The sequence below is a fragment of the Artibeus jamaicensis genome, unplaced genomic scaffold (assembly GCF_021234435.1).
Source record: "Artibeus jamaicensis isolate MK-2021 breed Jamaican fruit bat unplaced genomic scaffold, CSHL_Jam_final contig_465, whole genome shotgun sequence".
Taxonomy (NCBI): domain Eukaryota; kingdom Metazoa; phylum Chordata; class Mammalia; order Chiroptera; family Phyllostomidae; genus Artibeus; species Artibeus jamaicensis.
The window spans coordinates 1971350-1992156 of record NW_026521843.1 but is presented as its reverse complement, the minus strand read 5'-3'; the positions used below and the strand labels follow the sequence as shown (position 1 = coordinate 1992156).

The following is a 20807-nucleotide window of genomic DNA, read 5'->3' as shown; positions in this document are numbered from 1 at the left end:
TGAACCATACAGCCGTCCCATCCGTCCCTCAGCCACCCACACCTCGTCCTCCCATCCATCCATCCATCCATCCACCCGTCTGTCCATCCACCCATTATTCACGCAGCATCCAACCATATAGTCTCTCATCTATCCTTCCGCCCTTTCATCCATCCATCTGTCCATCACCCATCTACCTTTCCACCCATCCACTCACTCATCCATCTATTTATCATCCATCCATCTGTCCATCACCCATCTACCTTTCCACCCATCCACTCACTCATCCATCTATTTATCATCCTTCCATCTGTCCATTCGTCCATCCATCCGTCATCCACCCCTACTTCCTTCCCTTCACTTTCTTCCCCTCCCTCCTCTTCCCATTTCTCCTTTTCTTTTGTTACTTTCACTTCTCTTCTCCTCCCTCTTTCCATCTGAGCACCCAAACACCCTCCCATTTGCACACCCGGTTAACCCAGCAGCCCCTCCTGAGCTAGATGCTGTCCTGGGTGTTGCACATACAGAAACACGTACGATCTTGGCCCCCAAGAAGCAGCCAGTCTGGTGGAAAGAGACCACCAGCTAATCAGCTATAACAATGCAGTTAGGAAGCCCTTCCATTGGGTTCTGGGTGTGGAGGGGGCGCGGGGAAGAGGGAAGGTTTTCTCAGGGAGGTGGCTCCGTGGGTAAAGAGAGGAGGTGGCTGGTGGACGAGAAAGGCTGGTGGACGGGAGTGTTCGGAGACGGCCAGACCTGTGGTACCTTGTTTTAACACGCATGCTTTATTTTTGTATTTTGGGTTATTTTGTTTTGACACATGATTACCCCTAGGTAGGAGTAAGTGCTGAAAGAAATAAGCCTCAAATGCACACATGGAGTCATGCAAATTAGGCAGGGAGGTTGGTCAGAGGAGCAGGAGGCTGGTTTGGGCTGGTCTCCTGCCTCTCAGACAGCTCAGAGCCCAGGACGGAGACCTAAAGATGGGGTTACAGCCCCACCTAGTGCTCAGAGGGACTGTTACACAAACGCCTAGCACCTGGTCCTAATCCTGACTCAGGTGTTTACTGCTCTCTGGGCCTTAATTATAAAATCATTTTCTCAATTATAAGGTAAACAAATGAGGTGAAAGATCTCCAAGGACTGCTAAAAAGCTCTGAAACACTGTAGTATGCAAAGCATCCCAGGTGTGTGAGGGAAAATACGAGCTCTGTCTGGAAAAAGTCCAGCCATTATTAATATAATGAGAACGATTCGCGCAAATCCATGTAACCTGGCAGCCAAGGAGAGCGGGCTGGAATGCGCACGTGTGAACGATGATGACCTCACTGTGCTGGGCAGTGGAGGCGGTAGATGCCACTGAGTGAGCATGTGCACTGTGTGGCCGTCACCTTCAAAATGAGTGAGCAGAGCAATAAATATGCATCAAGTTTTGTGTTAAGCTTGAACACTCCTCTACAGAAACCATTCAGATCATTCAGAGGCCACAGCTACTGGCAGTCAGTGACTGGCAACTTCATCATGGCAATGTGCCCACTCATGCATCATGTCTTGTGCAGAGTTTTTGGCAAAATATCAAATCACCCAGGTGATTCAGCCCCTCTATAGGCTAGATTTGGTGCCCTGCGACTTCTGGCTTTTCCCAATATAGGGAACAGATCTGTGTGGCAGTGGTGAATGTAGCCCAGCCCCTGGTTCGGAAAAATGACAGGCAGCATGCAGGAGCCAGGCCCGCAGATTGGCTTTCCTGCGGGGAGCCAGGCCTGCTTTGTACCCAGGCTGCTTTGAGGCTTGCTTTTGCTAAAACTCCCTCACCCTGAATTGAGGCAGAATGTGTTTGCTGCCTATCTTTAAAGTAACTTCCCAATATCTGTGCTAATCCTCCCGAGGACTGAGTGTAACCAGTTTGACCACTTTTCCCCCTGCATTCGAGACATTCTTTTCTTTGTTCTCTGTAAGAAGTAGTCAGCAACATCTTTCCCTGTGCACAGGAAATGAGGACCATCTTGATGGAACGTGCCCAGAAAAGCAACAAAAGCCTGCCCAGGCTGGGGCCGGGGCCCTCTCTCACTCAGAGAGTGGCCAGGCCGTCCCTCTTCTCCACGGGACTTCTGCAGTCCTTGTGAATGTGTTCATCACGGCCATGACACAGGGACCCCGCTGGTCGGAGTCCACATCATCCCCAAACTAAAATCCCCTTTGAAAGGGAAGTGATTTCAGACCATCAGTTAGATTCAGGAAATTACAACAGGGCAGCTGAAGGTGATTGGGAGAACTGTGTGAGGTCCCAAGGGGCCTGCTTTGAAGGGGACTGACGGGTCACTGTCCTGTGTACAGTGTTTCCTGTACCTTGTATCTTCTTCAGTCAGTGTCTCTGTTTCTCAAAGCACATGGCTGGGTGCCTTCTGGACAGACCCCACGGTCCTGGACACAGAGTTCTGCCTGAAACCATTGCCCACACGAGCGCACGTACATGACACCACATCAGTAAATTACACTGTGCCGATGCTGAGAGCCCAGTGAACACCGGCGGGGGAATTACAGGCTGTGAATTCACGCCCAGCTCTGTCAAAACCGCAAGCACACTGCTATCTCAGATGCCCCAAGAGCACCCAGGGAGGTGTTACTCCCCCAGAGGGCGCTCTCGAGCACTCTCCACTACTGTGAGTCCTAAAGGAGCCCGGGACTCAAAAAACGTGCCCAGATTGCAGCCAAATGCTCACATGCTCGGCCAGGTAATCTCCGTCTTCATCTGCCTCGTCTGCGCACACCACTTAGTAAGCGGGGTCACCAGTGTCTCGCCCACAGGTCTGGGCGATGTCTGAATTGCACAGGACGGGAGAACAGTGTCTGTGTCTGCTTTCAAGGAAGGGGCCCTCCCAACTTTGGGGGGGCGGCAGACACAGCTCACCACAAACTCCTGGAGCGAACTCCCACCGCCCTTCAGCGCAGCCTCAGGGGAGGCAGGACGCAGCTCCGCGGGTACGTGGGTACACGCTCCACCCTCTGGCTCACAGCCGGACCCCCTTTGCTGTGCGGCAGCCCATGGTTAAGAGCCGTTTGCTCCCTGCTCAGAGGAGCGGGGAGACCAGTGGATAAGATTCCCCTCACCCCCGTCAGGGAGTGGCTCCCTGCAGAAGCAGCAGGACCCCAGAGGGAGAGAAGCGTCCCTTCTGTCTCTTACACAGGACGTCTGGTTTCTGCAGAACAGCCCTGGAGACGGCAGGCAGCCACTTCTCAGAGGCCGTGTTTGTCGGGGGTGAGCGGAGGGCAGGTGAGGGGCCCAGCGGCAGCATCCGGGGGGCAGGCCCAGGCAGGCACAGCTGGGAGTCGTGAGTGAGACCTGTCTCCACAGCCCCCTGGGGCCCCCGCACCTGCCCACCACTTCTCGGGACGGGTCCCTGCAGCTCGGTCACAGCCAGAGAGACCTGCTGCCCCGAGGGCAAGTTACACTGCCTGGCACAGAACAAAAGAAGCAGAACCTTTGTGTGACAAAGACAGAAAACGTCTCTCGCCAGCATGATGTGCCCTCCAGAGAAGTCGGTTTGAAAGCGCGCTCGGTACGAGGCATGTGGCAGAGGGCACTTCCACTCCCTGGGGAAGCGCCGATAGCCGCCTGCTAAAATAGCACGGGGGGGGGGGGCACTGAAGTCCTCTGACACCCCACAGAGTCCTGTCACCTGGTGTCACAGCCGACTGCAGGCAGAGCTGGGGGCAGGGACCTCGTGAATCCACAAACCGCACACTGGGAGGTGGGCGGTGGGGGCCGACCACAGCCCCAACACACCGGGGGCTGCAGGGCTCAGAGGCAGCTCCTGAGTGTGGGGTGGTCTGAGCTGTACGGGTCCCCAGGGCAGGTGGGGGCTCACGTCCCCAGGGAGCTTGTGACCTGACACTGTGGGCAGACGTGTGAGCCATGGGCCCCTCTGTGACCCGTGTGGGACAGTGCTGGGACCAGGACGACAGGGAAGGAGAGCCACAGTCAGCTCTCCAGACCCAGGGCCACTTCCGGTCGGGGTCCCTTGGTTCTGATTCTCCAGCACAGCTTGGCTGCTACAATTCACACACCTTCCGAGTCACCACTTCAAGCGCAGGAGTCCATGGTGTCTAGTGTTTCCAGACTGTGCGACTGTTGCCAGTCAGCCCGACCCATCCCGACCCCCACACGCCCAGCAGGGAACCCAGGTGTGTGGAAAGCGCGGACTCGTGTTAGCGACAGGCCCCCTGGGGCCTCCAAGGCCCACTGGGCCCGCTTCTGTCCCAGGGGTCGCTCGCCTCGGGGCCCCTGCAGGGCTTCCCTCCCCAAGGGTTGTGTGCGCAGCAGCCGAAAGACTGTGAGCCTTGGCCGAGACCTCGGGTGAGAGCCAGGAGTCCCCTCAGGCCCGAGACCCGTGTCCTCCGAGCTCCGCTCTGGCCCCGGCAGCCAGAGCCTCACCTGAGACTGGGAACCGTGTATCCCAGCGTGTTTCTCCACGGAACTGGCAAGTGTTCTGGAAGCCACCTTCACTCCTGCACACATGTACACACACCCGCACACACGTGCCCTTCCCCAGACCCAAGGCCAGGTGGCTGGGCCCTACCTGTGTCCGATGCCAGATGACGGAAGCCCTGGAGTGGCCCAGCTTGTCCCGGCAGGGTCCCTTATCATAGTGGATCAGGAGGAAGTCGTCCTGGGAAGTGAGAGAGACGGGGCAAGTCAGTGCCGGAGTCTGGGCCAAGTTCCTGAGGTCCAAGGGGACTCCCGAGGCAGGGTGCGACATGGGAGGGCAAGCAAATGCCACCGCAGGCCGCCGTCCCAGATTTCAACCTCCCCCGGAGCCGGTGACCCTGCGCTCAGTGGCTTTCTAGATTTTGGAGAGAAGGAGAGACTCTCGTGACACAGGTCAAGGATCAAGTAGAGGGAGGCTCCTGCTACCCCCAGGCCGCTCCGGGCCCTGGTGGGGCGTTGTCCTCTGGGGACCCTCTGCCTCTTCGTCTTCCTCTCCTCCAGGCCGGATTATCCCGGGGGCAGGGAGGCAAAGGTTTCCCTTCTCTCTGGCCACCCCCCTGCCTGGTGCAGACGGACCACCTACGCTCTCGCCTGAGAACCAGTCTCTGCAATGCCCCCGACCAACCAGTAGTGGGCAGTCACTCCTGCGGACGCTCAGGGAAAACAAAAAACCTCCGCTGCCTCCGTCCGGTGCTCACCGCCCAGCTGGACCCCGACCGCCTTCCCACGGCCTCTCCGGGACTTACTGTCAGGCGCCCCTCATGGACTCTGGTCTGTTCACTCGGACCCCGGCCCCGTGCTTGGCGCCCCAAACCTCATCCAGCCCTGACTGAGAGTGCAGGGGGTTTCTAGACAGGGCCCTCTGCTCTGCTGTGAACAGAAGCTGCCGTTCCCCGCAATGGTCCATAACAGAGACGGCTCCGTAAACAGCAGAAAGGAGGCTGGTGGCCGTGTGTTCTCTAACGAGGGTGCCAACGGCCTCTTTTGGACAATAGAGGGACCAGCCCGGGCCTGGTGTGTCTGAGGAGACAGTGAGCCCCTCTCTGGGGGGCCCAGGAGACCAGGCACAGAGGCTCTTGCCCGGCCCCACAGTCTGCTCTGCTGGGAGCCCCCTCCCCAGTAACTGGGGATACTGCTGCCCCCAGTTTGCTGATTCGTACAGGCCATTCCTGGCACCTGAATCCATGGTACTGCATCCTCGCCCTGGATTTCCCCGGGTGGGGGGCAGGGAGAAGCTGTGGAGGGAGGTCAGGAGCGCCGGCAGCTGCCACCAGCCCACACCCCCACCCCAGCCCCCGGGAGAAGGGCAGCGCCGGCAGCCTCCAGCCAGACCCCCGTCTTCCTGGAGGCTGTGGCCCAGCACGTCCGTCCACTGTGAGAAGTCAGAAGCGCGCCCTCCTTCCCACTGAGGCCGGCTGGGCGCCCATCGGAAGTCCTGCACTGCAGGCTCCCGAACGGTTTTTTAACTTGTTTTCCGCAACACGCACCAAATCGCCTGGCACGACCCAGTGCAGACAAATCACCCTCGTGTGGGTCACCTGGACGGCTGATGGAACATGCTGATTCCTGGGCCCGTGGGTGTGGGGTGGGCCCAGCTCACCACCTCCCATGGTTGGGCCAGAGCTTGGGGGGCAGGGTCCCCGTGCTAGAGGCCACCCCTCTCAGCTCAGCACAGAGACCCCTGTCACGGCTCCAAGTTCACGGTCTGGCCAAGCTCAGGCCCTGTATTAACGCTTTGTCCCTCCTCATCGCACCCTGTCCTGTTCTGTGCTCTCTGCCTGGTGAAGGAACACTGCGTCCGCTGTCACTGTGCTGTCACCGGGCCCCAACCATCCCGGACCAGTCCCTGCTCCTTCCCGGGGCTGCCGGCGGGCTTCACACCCATCGGCCCGCAGCACGCTCCACAGGACCACCGCCCCCAGGGTTAGGGGCTTCTCTCCCTGGGGCTCACCCGCTCCCCGGTGTCCGGACTCTGCCGGCCTCCCCGGTAGCAGAGCCGAGGGGGACACGGGACATGCCTCCTGAGCAGGGTGAATGTGTGTTTAAACAGGACCTCTCTTCTCCCTCCGGACACACTGTCGAGGCTTTTACAATGTGTAAATGACGGTGGCCTCAAAAAGCACTGGGACACAGTAAAATGCAAAATTATACACATCCCTTGTATGGGTAAGGTGCGGAGAGTCTGCCCACACATGGACTACCTGTGTGCATGTAAGATGCATATGACCCACGCATAGGATGCACATGCCTATACATGGCTGTGTGTGTGAGGCATACGTAAACACACACCTCACACACACAGACTCTGGCCTGCAAGGTCCCAGGGGCCTTCCCGGTGGCACTCACGTCCAGCGACTCGAGGCAGTACCAGCAGAAGGCGTGCTTGCAACTCTTGCACATCATTTGGGCGCACCCTTCGTCCCGCTCGATGTAGACCTTGCACTTGGGGCAGCGTTTGATGGGCGCATCGTCCTCCTCGGGCCTGAAGGCCGAGCTGCGGGGACACGGTCCATCAGGGCCCCGCCCGCAGGTCCCGGGCTGTCCCCGGTCCCGGGACTGTGGGCCCACCTGCAGTGGCCGGGGCCGCTCGGTAGCAAATGAGATAAAGCAAAACCAAAGAGACGAGAACTCTGGAAAACCACCACCAAAAACTGTGAACTGGCTCCTTCAGTTTGGGGGGAAAAGAGCAACATTTGCACACATGCCACTTTAGAGAGAAGCACAGACAAGCAAAAGAACATGTGGCAAATGGCTGAGAACGGAGGAATCCGAGTAATGGGGTCACGGTCAGGGTCTGTGTCCTCATCCGTGTGTTTTTTGTACATTCCAAAGGGCTGATCATTTTCATACACCCTCTTTCAGAAAAATGCCACAGAAACACAGGGGTCAGCTCATTGGCTCTTCCTGGTCCTTACAACCTGTCTCCCGGCCAGGGAAATGCTGGGGACAGAGACCACGTTAGGGACAGCATCTCCCTGGGAGATGTTTCAAACAGGAACAGGTAAACCCTGGAAGCTCTGGGGGCTTCCAGCATGCAGACACGTAGCTGGTATGAACAGTGGCTTTCCTGGACTTTCTGGCCCTCGAATTACACTTGAAGCATGACGACAGTAAAGGTTACGAGGGCAGACGGGACTCTGGGGTCATTGCCGCCGTCCACATGTGGCGGTGTCTGTGAGACTCAGGTTTGTGGAGCTGACCAGGTGCCACTCGGTAACATGGGCGAAGGGGAGATTGGGTTTTGCAAAAACAGACCGTGTGTCAGGCGAAGAGCTGAGCGCGCTGTCGGTCAGAAGTGGCACCGGGCAGTGGGCCTCAGGACCGAGGACACGGGTGGGAGTGCTGGGGACTACAGCAGCCCAGGGTAGCGCCCCTCCCCAGGCCAAGACCCGGGGTGACAAAGGTGGAACCAAGGCAGGCTTGGCATCCAGGAGGACCAGCCGCGTAAACAGAGGGACTGGACACAGTACGGCTGGTGCTGCAATCAGACCGGCTCCCGCAGAAACAGGGAGGGCAGGGTCGGCGGCCAAGTGCAAAGCCAACTCTTGATGGAAACAGAGGCCACTGCGGCCCTTCAGGATGAGAAAAGGTGAGGGCTGTCGCTTCCCTGTGCTTCGATCCACCACACTTCGAGGTGCTGGAGGTGGTGTGCGGTGCCCACCGGGGCACCGGCTGCAGAGCTGGGAGAGGACAGGGGGCAGGAACGCAGTAGTGACCGACCGGGTTCTCCTGACAGGCTTGGCCTTTTGGAGGATGTGGCCCCCAGGGACCTGTTGTCGGGGGTCTTTCTGGTATTTGGGGCCACCTCCCAGCCACGGCGCCCGGCTCCTGCACCCCGATTCAGGTCCCCTTCCACAGCGGAGTCTTGAGAAAATCTCAGGGCACAGAACCCCAAACGGAAACTGACCGTCCACATGTCTGTCCTTCTGGGCGGACAGAGTGCAGGTCGGCTCCCGGGCCCCGTTGTGTCTCCTGGGCCCTGCACAGCGCCCCCCCCCCCAAATAGTTGTCAACATTAAGCAAAAAACAAACCAGCCACCCCAGGTGTGAACGAGACTCAGCAGAGCGGGCCGATCTGGATGCAGCCACGTCTGCCCTGTAGCACAGGGAGAGAGGAAGCCCCTGCCCCCATCCTCCAAGCCCTCCCCCTCCACCCGGTGCACGGAGCCCACCTGGTCTCCCCGGGGAGGAAGGTGACCGGCACGGCCTCGGGGCAGCCCCGGCCGGGGTGCCAGCTGGCCTTGCAGGCGGAGCAGAACTCCGTGTCGCAGGCTTTGCACTGCACCAGCTGGGGCGTCTGCAGTCCCATCTCCTGGAGCTGGCACACAGCCTGGCAGGTGGACGCTGGGCACCAGGTCCGACAGGGGTCCAGGAGCACCTCTGGCACAGGGGACAAGAGGGACAGGTCAGATCTGGAGAGGGACAGGTCTCAGAGGAGGGCACCCAGTCAGCACGGTCATCAGGAGGCGCCCACCTGGCTTTCTCCTCCTCTCCAGGCATCCTGGCCTCCGACCCTGCTCCAGACCCCCGGGGTCCCCTCAGGATGCCACTGCTGCACCCCGCATGCCTGTGGCCCCCACTGACCCTCCGAGAGCCTGCACATTGTGGTCCAGAGCTCACCTCCCCCAGGACACAAAGAACTGAGGCTGGCCTGTGCACCAGCCGGGTGGCCTTGCAGCCTGGTTCAGAGCGAGACGCACAGCAGACCCTGGGGCGGACGTCCGACGGCCCGTCCCCTGGGGCTGCCTCCCGCCCAGGGCACACCTCGGCCTCGAGCTAACTGCTGTGTGGGGGGTGCCAGGGTCTTCCATCCCGTGGAGGTCAAGCCGCTGAGGAGCTGGATTTGATAAAAGGAGTCAGGAAGTCGGTTTGGGAAACAGGACACCGGCTGCTGCTATTTCTCCGCGTCCTTGCTCAGAGTGCTCGCATTCCTTCACACGGTGGGTCCCCTCCGTCCTCCCTGTGAGCCTGGTTTTGCTTTTCATTCAGCCCCTGAGCGGTGTGACTCTGAATTCTCGGTGAGGGGCAGCGGAGGGGGCAGTGACAGGAAACCTCGGAATAATACAGCTGGTGTCCCACCAAAGTGTCTGGCCGTTTCCAGGGCCTGCAAGCGGGCCATGGGTGTCCACGCTCTTCGGCAGGGCGGCTCTGGGGAGGGAACCCAAGACGACTGAACTGCGCTGGGGAGACTTGGAGGGCGATGAAAGGCTGTGCTTCCATGCCATGGGCCGGCAGGCAGCCAGGGCGGGCTCTGCTCCCCCACATCGAAAAGGGGATCCGTCCTCACTGGGGACGTGAGAGGGCCGGGGCGGAGGCGGCCCCACACAGCGGGCTGCCACAGGACACGCACGTTCGACACGACCCCCTTTCAGTGGGGAAGCCAGAGTCAGCCATCTAGGAAAAGCTGGGAACAATCTCATCGTCTACCGCAGGGGCTGGCAAACCCTTCCTGCAAAGGGCAGGCGGTGAGCATCTCAGCCCGGGAGGGCCGTTCGGACTGGGTCCCAGGCTCAGCTCTGCTGGAGCAGCACGGAGGCGGCCACAGTGATCCCTCAGTGGGTGTGCCAGTAAAACTTTATTGACAACACCAGGCCAGGGTCCGGGTGCACTTGGCCCCCTGGTCTTGGCTGACCACCTGGTGATCTAACTCCTTGCTCTGCCTTTTTCACTGAAGCGTATTAACCAATGGCATGAAACTCCCGAACTGGTAGCCTGGCAGGATATTAGACCAACTTGATAACATAAAGAAACTCTGCAGTCCGGGAACACGTGTTCCCCTTTCGTCGACCTGCGTCGTGATAACGGAAAGCCATGATGCCCCCACAGTGAGTCGACAGTGAGGAAAAGCTGCCAGTTATTAGCTGTCCCCAGGTTCACCGTCTGCTTTCCCAGGACTGGTTCTGGCCGTCAGACCCGAGGGGGTGGCTTGTGGGAAAATGCAGCCTCCGGAGAACCATGCACACGGCGGGCGGCTCCCTGCTGCGGCCTGAGCTGAGGGGACAGGCGACCGGAGGGAGGGCTGCCCTGCCCGGGCTGGGTGCCGGGGCTGCGGGGAGCGCCGGGCGCATCTCGGTGTAGGGGAGACACCGCGTCCTCCTCAGGAATCAGAGTCCCGCAGGGTACCTAGCAGTCCGGTCCCTCCCTTCTCCGATTCACCTCGAGGCCTTCCCTACACGGCCCCCAACTTCCCTGCTCTGCCTGACGGGGCCACGGGGTGCACACACCCAGGAAGGGCCCTGCAGACGGTGGGTGCTGTGTGCCCACGTCCGGGCGGCACGTGGAGAGAATTCCAACCTGGCTTTGACCAAGGTTAGTGCTGGTCGACCTGGGAGCCCACGCCGAGACCCTCCTGGTTCCCGCTGCTCTCCAGCCCCGAGGCGCCTGTGACCTCAGCAAGGGGCCTGGCTCCCAAGGGGCCTGTGCTGTCTCCGGGGCCTCAGCCCCTTGCACAAAGGGGTAGCTGTTGCCCGCTCTCACGAGAGTCCCAGTCATAGTATGGCGTGCAGGGTAGAGGGGACTCAGCTATGGTTTCCATAGTAACCACTGAAGGTCTGTCCTCATGGACCTGTGACGTGGCACTGCCTGTCCCACGGGCAGAGACTCCCTGCGGGAGAGGCGAAGGGCAAAGGCTCGGTCCGCTCCGACAGCTGTAAGCAGACGTCAGGGCACGGGGGCCCCTGTACACACGACCCCGGGCTTTCCTTTCTCTCTCTGGACTTCAGTGAATTCTCCATCAGCACCCCCACACCCCCACTGTGGAGCACCGCCAGTCAGGTGTGCCAGGTCCCCGAGGAAATCCACCCTGGCTGGCGTGCTCGGTGGACTGAGTGCCGGATTCAAACCCAAGCATCGTCGGTTTGACTCCCAGTCAGGGCATGTGCCTGGGTTATGGTCCAGGTCCCCAGCAGGGGGCGCACAAGAGGCAACCACACACGAATGTTTCTCTCCCTCTCTTTCTCCCTTGCCTTCTCTCTAAAAATAAATAAAATCTTTGAAACTTTTTCTCAAAAGAAGGAAATCCACCCTGGGCAACACCAGGGGGCATTTCTCTCCAGGTGGGGGCAAAGTAGGTTTACACTTGTATGTATGGGAAGTAGAATGATAATGAATAAATAACAGTACAAGATAATACAGTGTCTCACAGACTCACCGCTGTGACCCTGGCTCTGCCCACCCGTACGCCCACGCGTGTCTGCCTTCGTCCATCACACGCGTATCTGGTAACAGACTTCAGATGGACCGGACGTCACATTACAGCGGATCTAATACTCATATAGAAGAGTGTGTACATAATACCGTTTCCAACAAGGCGAGCGGGCATTCTCTGGCAGAAACCGATCAGAACTCCCAGCTCCCAAAGATACATTAGTAACAGCTACTGCAGCAGGTTCCCGAAAGGTTTACCTATATAAAAACCCAAGACTTTTTTTAAAAGGTGTTTTTCTTTTCTAAGCCTGGTCTTCCCTTGAGGAGTTGCTGTGACGGGCACGTGCTCAGCCCCCCGCCACGCCCCCTGAGGCGGTGCGGACGTTAGAGCCGGTGCACCGGCTGCCACTCTGCGGCTGCAAGCCCTGTCCTGCCAGGAGACAGAGTCACTGATGGAGCCCTTGGCTTTGGTCGGGCCGGAAAAGCTGTTTCACCTCTGAGCTTCACTGTCCTTCGAACACACGAAACGGCACCAAGGCCTGCCTTTGGCCTCAGCCAACAGCCGTGGTGCTGCCTGTGGGGTGAGACCCCAGGGAGCCGGAGCCAGAGCCGGTCTCTGGGCACCGGGGGCTTCTGGAGAGATGGGCACGGTATGAACACCTTTCGACCCCGCAGGGCTGGTGCCCCCATAGCAGTGGGACACCCCTGGGAACACCAAAGGGGGCCCCCAGAACAGGCAGCACACCTCCCTGTTGAAAGCCCCTCCCCGGCCAGTCTCTGGGCCCTGCGGTCGGGCAGGCAGGGGCTCCGAGAGGAAAGCGTCCCTCACGTGATTACCGGCTGCCCGCTTGCCAAGGCCTGGCTGGAAGAATGGAGAACTCACAGTGAAATCGAGGCTTTTCCGGCAGCTCAGACATCTGCACCACACGGAGACAGAGTGTGGGGGTTACACCAGCCACGGGGCGTGTGGGGAAACAGTGTTCTCAGAAAACCCCAGGACTGTCTGAGTTTTTCTCCCGGGCATTTCACAGGGAGGGCACAAGCCCACCCGTGTTTCGGACCCGATCTCGGAACCCGCCCGACGACGGCCATAAACTGTCGCTGTGTTTCAGCTCTGCCGTTTGAACCTGCAGACGAGTCTTTAGTCATATTCAGTTCAAGTCCATTTGCTCTGGCTTTTAATGCGGCAAAACATTTTACAGTAATAGGTTTGACGGGTGTATTTTAGAACCTAAGTCAAGTTGGCTTCATTTTTATGCAAAAGGAAAAAAAGAAACCTTTTGGACAAAGCCAAGGTACTGAAGAAATCAGTCAAAATGGGGCAGAAATATTTACCCAGCTGCAATTTTAAATTAAATTCAATGTCACCGAAAGTTCACTTTCTTACAACCCAAATAACTGCCACTTTCTGTTGAGATTCTCTCGGGAAAATGTTTTCCAAAGGGCCTGAAAGTCTCAGAAATCCAAATTCATCAGTTTTATAGCAGCACGGACTGATTTGTATATTGCATGGCATTATATTTAAGTTATAAACAGTCAAAACCAAGTGATACATGCCATTTAAATAAACAAGCTCTGGAAAAGAAATTGTAGTGCCATCAACAATATTGTTTTCTGTTTTCTTAAGTTGGCCGCCATCCCTTTTTTTTCAGAGAAGTAATCCCCCAGAGGAAGTATCTTTAGCATTTCTTTCAGAAACCACATACACAGATTTTCCACACTCAGCTCAACAGGCGGCCCCTGACCCTCGCCTCGGTTGACCCCTCGCTCACTCCCACGTGGGCAGTTTGCGTGGAAACCGGAGCCAGGGCTGGATCTCTGGAGGGAGCCCCTGACGCCCGCCCCCTGCGCCCCGAGCTGGAAATCCCGGAATCTGGCCTGTTCACCTGAAGTTGTACTTGCAGGTGTGTGTCCTCCAGGGGAGCCCCACCTGGTCACAAATCTATAAACGAGGCCAGAGGGGACCCACAGACGCTGGAAACACCGTGGCGTGGCCCTGGTGCCAGCAGAGGACGGAGGTGAAGACCGGCCCTGCCCTGCAGACACTGCCAGGCTTTGCAGTGTCACCGCAAAGAGGCGATCCTGTCACAGCCGCCCTGCGCACGCTTCGCGCCACCCACCCGGGTGCTGGGGACCCCCAGGGCCTGGGCAGGGCGGGTGGGAGGGGAGGAGCCCTCACCCCGCCCTGCCCGCCAAGCACTGGAGATGGGGATCCCGGTGAGTCAGTCAGCCTCGGGGGCGTCAGTTTGCAGATAAGGACCACGTTGTGGAGGGGCTGGCATGATTACTGAGATGAGACCCCCGCCCCCGGGAGGCCAGTCCTGCTGGAGCCGGCCCCCCATCACCCCCCGCCCCGAGTGCAGGGAAAGGTCTGGCTTTGCGCAGGGGGGCGGGTTGGGGATGGTGGCAGGGTACACCCCCATTTCTCCGGGGCTCGGCCCCAGGCCTCCGACCAGGCCTCAGCATCTCTTAAACTCCCTGCGGGTCTGAGAGTTTAGCCCTCAAACTGCTGGGCTGAAGATGGACGCGTCTCTTTACACCTCCCCCATGAGGACACGTCGCTGTAACACTTGTTTTGGGAGGGTTCCTGCTACCACCCAGGTCCTCCTGATTCTGAGCTAGCTCTCTGGAGAATTCAGACTGCTGTAGCCACACGATGCCCCCGCCTCTCTCCCGAAAACACTCCCGCCAGCTGCCTGCATTATGTCCCGTGATCTGTAACTGGCAAACATGCCGGGGCACCTACCTCTTTCAAACTGTAGCTTTTTATATCTTTGCATAATTTCAGCCGCAACCATGCACTCGATCTAAGGGAGGAAAAATAGAAACAAGGACCATAACGAGCTGGAACGCCATGCTAGCTCAGCCGAAACTGAACCCGCGCGCCCCCTGGTCGCAGGACACGCCGTCCCAGGCACCTGCCTCGCTCTCCTGCAGGTGGCCCTGCTTGGGGCAGGCCGCATCCGGGCAGCTGATGGCGGTTTCCAGTCCTTCTTTGATCAAGAGCTCCACGTACTGTTTCAGGCACTGAAAACAAAAAGCAGAGAGGTGTCTGCAAACATCTGCGCGTCCTGGAGGCTAAGTGTGCAGTGATGCATTAAAAAACAAGCCAGAAACAACCCCTCAAACACGTTGGTCCAGGACAGGTTGGCGTCTTCAGCGTGCAGCCCTGAGCTACCATCCAATTAGAAGTTTAATTCACGCACCCGTACTGACAGGTGACCCTCTGAGCCAGGGACCACATTCTGGTGCACAGAACTCGGGCCAAGCGGGATCCCCACTCACAACCCCAGTGGGGACAAGGCCCGAAAGTCTGCCAGCAAGGGGACGGCTGGGGGGGGAGGGCCGGAGGTCCCCCTGCTCAAGAGCACGCTACTGTCCATTGTGACAGGAACAGTGTGACCCTTCCATCAGTCAGAGGTGAAAACGGAGTTCCCAGCTCAGCCAGGGAGCCGGGGCCCAGGCTGGGTGCACCCCGGCCTCAAGCCCTGCTGGGCCCCTCGCTGCAGGGACTCCTCACTACAGCCGCAGTACGTGAACCCCGGGGCTGAGGTCAGTCACAGAGGTCAACGGAGGCTGATCCCCCATCAGTGATAATGAGGCCCCTCACCCAATCCCTCGTGCAGCCAGCCAGACCTAGAGCCCGGGCTCCCTGAGAAGTGTCCGCGTTGGAGCTCACAGTCAGACGGGAAGACACAGCCCTCCCCAGGAGAGCTCGCCCCCCAAAGGGGCTGAGACACAAACTCTGGGAACCCCGCGGGCACAGGAAGCTGGGCCACGGCGTGAAGAATCTCCCTCCCCAGCACCCCCCAAATCCACCTCTGATCGGAGCCCCAGGCGCTCTCCTGGGGTAACACCCACGCTGTCTGTTGTAATCACACTGCGAAATACCATCACGGTGATTCAGGAGGAAGTGCCTGGGGCTGTTTCCCAAGCGTCCCAAACTGCATAATCCATTCACAGCGTCACAGGAAAGCCCGAGGGGTGCTGGACCTGGGACGTCCTGTCTCTACTCTGAGGGGCCGATGGGGAGAACAAGCAGTCTCTCTCTTTCAGCCTCACTCCCCCCACCTGCAGTTTGGGTGACTTAACTTACAGCGGGGGCGTAAGAATTTCATGCAAGAGAAATAGTCTGGAAAATTAGCCCGTATTTTGCCGTGTATAATGCGCACTTTTCCCCCGAAATTTTTGAGGGAAAAATAAGGATGCACATTATATGTGGGTGGTGCCTGAAATACTTTGTATCTGTTCTTGTATTTTGTAATTGTTTGTTACATAAAATTTCTTGTACTATGCATAGTACATTAAAAAATTCCTCAAATAAATACCAAAATTCCTATGTAATACAAAAAACAGGTATCTAAATGTACATAAATTAAAAATTGAGTTAGTTTGGGGGCCTGTAAGAGACAACCACATACTGATGTTTCTTTCCCTCTCTTTCTCCCTCCTTCCCCCTCTCTAAAAATAAATGAAACCTTTTTTAAAACATTTAAATGAAAGATTTTTTCCCTGCAAGTTTGGGCCAGAAATGTGGGTGCACATTATACACAGCAAAATATGGTAGTACCTGTTCAATATAGAAGTAATAATTTGTGTATTTTATTTACACAGGCAATTTGGTCATTTTCACCATTCTGTCAACCTAAAACACATCACTCATGAAAGACCCGAGATGACAATTTCTTTACACATGGAAAACCAAGGGACTCCTCCGAAGGAGCACTTCCCGGAGCTCTGCGCAGGGGCACCGAACAGAGTGCTGTGAAGTGACACACCCCTGGTGGTGGCGGCGTGTACGACGGAGCCCCCTACGTGGCAGCCCATTCCGTCGTCCAGCCAGAGATCTGGGGATGGCAGGGCCCCTGAACTGACACTGTCCTTGGACCGCATACATTTCACCAACTCAAGAACCGTGAAGAGAGCCCCAGAAGAGGCAGGACAAGTAAGGCAGCCGAGAGCCCCGTCTGGGGCCCGTCTGGGGCGGGAGAAGGCAGTGCCGCCAGAGGGAAGCACGGCAAAACCAACCCCAGGTCTCGGGGCAGAAGGCGAGCAGGAGGGGGTCCTGTGGAGCCTCCACTGGGCCTGCGCCCCCTCTGGTGGCACCGGGTGACCTGCATGGGGACACAATGCTGAGCCCCTAAACCAGGGGTTCGTTGGCTGCAGGAGAGGTCACAGAAATGTCCTATTTGTGGCCTCACACAACACGAGGAAAGAAAGAGCGAGGCCATGGTCTCCGGAGCTTGGCAGACACACGGAGCCCTCGTCCTTCCAGATGGAGGCCCTGGCGGTCTTGAGTGGGTCTCCCCACAGCAAGGTGGGGAGTCACGGTTCTCTCCATGACAAGGTAGCAGGCCTGTCCACCTGGCGCCATGCCAAGGATGGGCGCAGGCTCACTGAGCAATGCGCTTGCTGTCTGTCTGTGTGACTTGTTTCTTACCGTCACAGGCAAACAATAAAAATAAAGATAGAAACCTCAGCGACAAGATCATTGTTCTGCTCCCTGTAATTAAGTTTGTCTACATTGGGTGCCTGGGGGCCAAGGGCGCCGTCCGCGGAGAAAGTGCTGGCCTGCAGAAGGTGCATCCCGACGGGACGGTTTTCCTCCCCAGGATAACAGACAGCGATTGTGGAGGCATGAGCCCAGGCGGCGCCGACAAGCCTGCACGTCACCACATGAGGTCACCGTACAAGCACGTGCGTGGGACAGGCAGCGAGTCTGGTCGAAAGCCACCGGGAGGCGAGCACGCGGTGCCCCCAGAAGGTTCAGACACCGGTTACTACGAAATGACTGCGCTGGGAGGATCCGTTTGGTTACCGGGCAGCCGGGGAAAAGCCATCCCCGGAGAGAAAGTGGGCCAGGACGCCCAAGCTACGTTTTCCGATCTTGTAGCCAAAAGGCGTCTGGAAAGGGGTGGAAAGAAATGGGCTACCAGAAACTTCTGTGAAAGTGAGCACCGGGCATCCTCCTCTGTCCTCTCAGTCATAGGTGTCGGCCACCAACTGTCAAAGCGCCACTTAACCCCTCGCCCACCGAACAGAGCATGAGGCTCGGGGAGAGGCCATGGCACCAGCAAATGGACAAAACAGGAGGCCGTTTATTTTGTGTCTCAAGAATCAGAAGGGGCTCGGGAGACTGATACGTGCGCCCCTTTGGGTATCTCGCTGGTGGGAGGGGGTGCAGGGGGCAGGTTCCAGGCCCTCACTGCGCAGCCTCAGGGAGGGGCTGGGAGACTGGCTTTGGGATGCAGAGGCGAGTGCTCAGAACGGACAGGGTGTGGGTCCCTAGGGTCCTTCCCCAGGAGTGACAGGCTGGGGCCCAGGCCGTATGATGCAGGAAGCCCTCAGCCCTTGACCTAGTGGGCAGAGTGGAAATGGCCTCACAGCAGCCCTCTGCCCTTCCTGGAGTCTGTGGCAAGCGTTTACTTAAGGGCCTCGAACAGGTAATTATGCAATTGTAATGCAGGCCCCTTCCTCCCAGGCGGGCAGCCCGCAGGTGCCTCGGTCCCCTCCCCGGAGCTGCAGGAAGGGCCCCACGGCCTGCAACATTGTAACTGTTCACAAACGGTCTTAGAAACATCGCAGCGGGCCTGCTGTTTCCCGGAAGCCCCTCTCCGAGAAAACAGCGCTCTTTTTTCTCCTTTCACAGCGCTCTTTTTCTCCTTTCACAGACCTGGTTTAAATTAAGCACTTGATCTGAATTCCAGCCGCTTATTTATTTTTACTGCTATTTCCTACAAAAGGAAAGCCAAGACAACAACAAAAGTGAAGGCCCCCGTAAAAAGGCTGGGCGAGTGGGCTCGTCCAGGGGAAGAAGACAAAGCCAGGGCACCCGAGGCCCGCCCACCAGGACGGCAGGTGACTGCCTAGCAGCAGACTGCACGAGGGCACCGGGACGGGGGGCCGGCCTCCACGGCGGGGGGGGGGGGGGATGAAGCTGACCCTTTCACCCACAGACCCGCGCCACTGGCCGGCCTCACCCTCCGGAAAGAGAAAGGGGGCAGCCGTCTGTGCTGCCGCTCTGTCTCCTCCCAGCCCCCCTCAGCTCCCAAACCTGCCAAGCCTGTCCTGGGCTCCAGGGGAAGACCCCCCAGGCCCTCGGGGGGAACACCTCTTGGTCCGTCCACTGCAACATGGGATCGGATCCAGCGAGCGTCACTGGTTGGCTCTCACGAGACCAGGGGCTTGGGGGCCAGGATTCTGCCCCGCAGAACGCCGAGCCGGACGCAGGCAGAACTCGGACATGTGAACGTTCCCAAAGCCCCGTGGCCTTGTTTGTGAAACGGAGATGATGACGCTGAAGGGGCCTACGTCCCAAGGAGACCATGAGACACGAGAAATTATCTCCGTGACACACGGGCAGGAGTGGAGAGCACGTCTCACGGCAGGAAGACGGACGGTCGGGATGCACATGCCCATACAGGCGGCCGGCCTGGTCACAACTGTGACGTTTTGGGCATTTTTAAGTTTAAAGAAAGCAGTTCGCCCTGGGTGGTGTGGCTCAATCGATTGAGCACTGGCCTGTGAAGCAAAAGGTCACCGGTTCCATTCCCAGTCAGGGCACAGGCCTGGGTTGTGGGCCAGGTCCCCAGTAGGGGGCACACAAGAGACCACCACACACCAATGTTTCTATTCCTCTCTTTCCCTCTCCCTTCCTCTCTCTAAAAATAAATAAATAAAATCTTTTTTTAAGTGGTTCTCTTTAGTACTTTTTAAAATGTTCCTTGAATGGAAAGAAAAGTTAAATAAGCTGAACCGAAAATAAACCCAACCCCCTCCTTTTCCCTCTCCGAGTCGGCACTGGGTCGGAGTCGGGCCCGAGAGAACAAGTCCCTGCCGCGGTCACCAGCAGATCACTGGGCCCCAGATTAGGTTCCCTGGTAAGAAAACTTGACTGTGACGGCAGGAGGAACACAGTCTAGGTCAGCCGCAGACCAGGGTGAGCAGACAGTGCGGCTCCATAGACCAGCGGCGCAGCCTCACTGGGCGAGCGCTGTTAGAACCCAGCACTCGGCCGTTACAGGAGGCACGGCCGGGCCCTCCTCTCCGGACAGCGGGCCGCGGGCCGTGGCAGCATCGCCCCCCAGCTCCGAGGGGACTGCGGAACCCACAGCCTCTGCACCAGGGGCACCTGTGGCAGAATTTCCCCAGGGGTGGGGGGGTGCAACCCAGGGAGCCCCTCCCATCAACCAGCACGGGCAAGCCCGGGAAGGGAGACCTGCCGCCCGCACAAGCGAGGTCACAGGCTTGGTGTCTGTAGACGCGAAAGCAAAGCCTCGTCCCGACAGTCTTTTCAACCGGAGCTTCCTCCCAAGACGCCCACCAGGGTACAGAAGGTGCAGCGGCACTGGGCCAGGGTCGTCATCTGCTCGAGCGGGTACTCGCCGAGACACAGCTTGCAGGACACCAGCGGGTCCAGGGCCAGGTCCCACGTGGGCCGGTACCACGCCGTGGTCATGGCCGGGCAGCCTGCAACGAGAGAAGTCGGGCCGTGGGACAGATGCTCGCTCCTCCGTGGAACTGGGGTGGTCAGGGCCGCCCCTGCCGCAGGAAGCGGGGCGGGTGGGGGCCGAGTGGCTGTGGACGGGCCAGGGTTTCAGGGGACTCACTGGGGTCCTCTGAGAAGTCTTAGCCACAGTCCCCTGGCCTGGGTGTGTGGGTGACTCCTTCCCCACATTGATAGTGATCTCCAAATTTCAAAAGGCGTTGCCCAGTCTCCACCCTCCCGTCCATCCCTCCGAGGCCTACTGAGGAGGCCATCTCCCACTCGCCAAGCACCCAGGAGAGCAAAACCTTGGCAGAGCTGTTGTTGGAGCCCTTGTGGGGGCGACCAGGCTGGTCTCCAACTGGGTCTGTCGGTGAACCACAGCAAGGTGGAGGTCAGCGTTCAGGGCACGGACTGGCGGCGGGCAGGGCAGCCCGGTCTCCATCAGGGGAGACAGGGCGTAAGAAGGCAAACCTCTGGGCGAGTGGTGCGGGGAACTGAGGCGAGACACTCCAAGGCCAAACAGCTTGGGCAGCTTGCGGTCCGTCCGCTGGTAAAACGCAAGACCTCAGCGGCCCTAACCAAGGACACTTGAGAGCAAAGGGTCTGTGCCTGCCCTCCCTGCCCGGAGGACACATGGTCTCCCCACCAGAAACCTCAGGGTGCAGCAGGAGAGGAAGGCTACGCCCTGGGACCGGTGACCCCAGA

At 58.5% G+C, this 20807-nt stretch overlaps 1 protein-coding gene across 8 annotated transcripts in view; it reads right to left on the bottom strand.

Moving 5' to 3' along the window:
• Window positions 1-20807, bottom strand: part of RNF144A (ring finger protein 144A) — a 72942-nt gene that overhangs the window by 4087 nt on the left and 48048 nt on the right. For 4 of the 8 annotated variants that reach the window (XM_037151719.2, XM_037151718.2, XM_037151720.2 and 1 more), the window contains exons 2-7: window positions 19938-20083; window positions 14537-14641; window positions 14361-14421; window positions 8641-8848; window positions 6815-6962; window positions 4560-4649 (exon numbers count right to left, since the gene is read on the bottom strand). In XM_037151719.2, the coding sequence (XP_037007614.1) occupies window positions 4560-4649; window positions 6815-6962; window positions 8641-8848; window positions 14361-14421; window positions 14537-14641; window positions 19938-20072 (747 nt within the window). In that variant the 5' untranslated portion in view covers window positions 20073-20083. The other 4 variants (XM_053666923.1, XM_053666924.1, XM_037151722.2 and 1 more) reach the window with 3 other exon arrangements.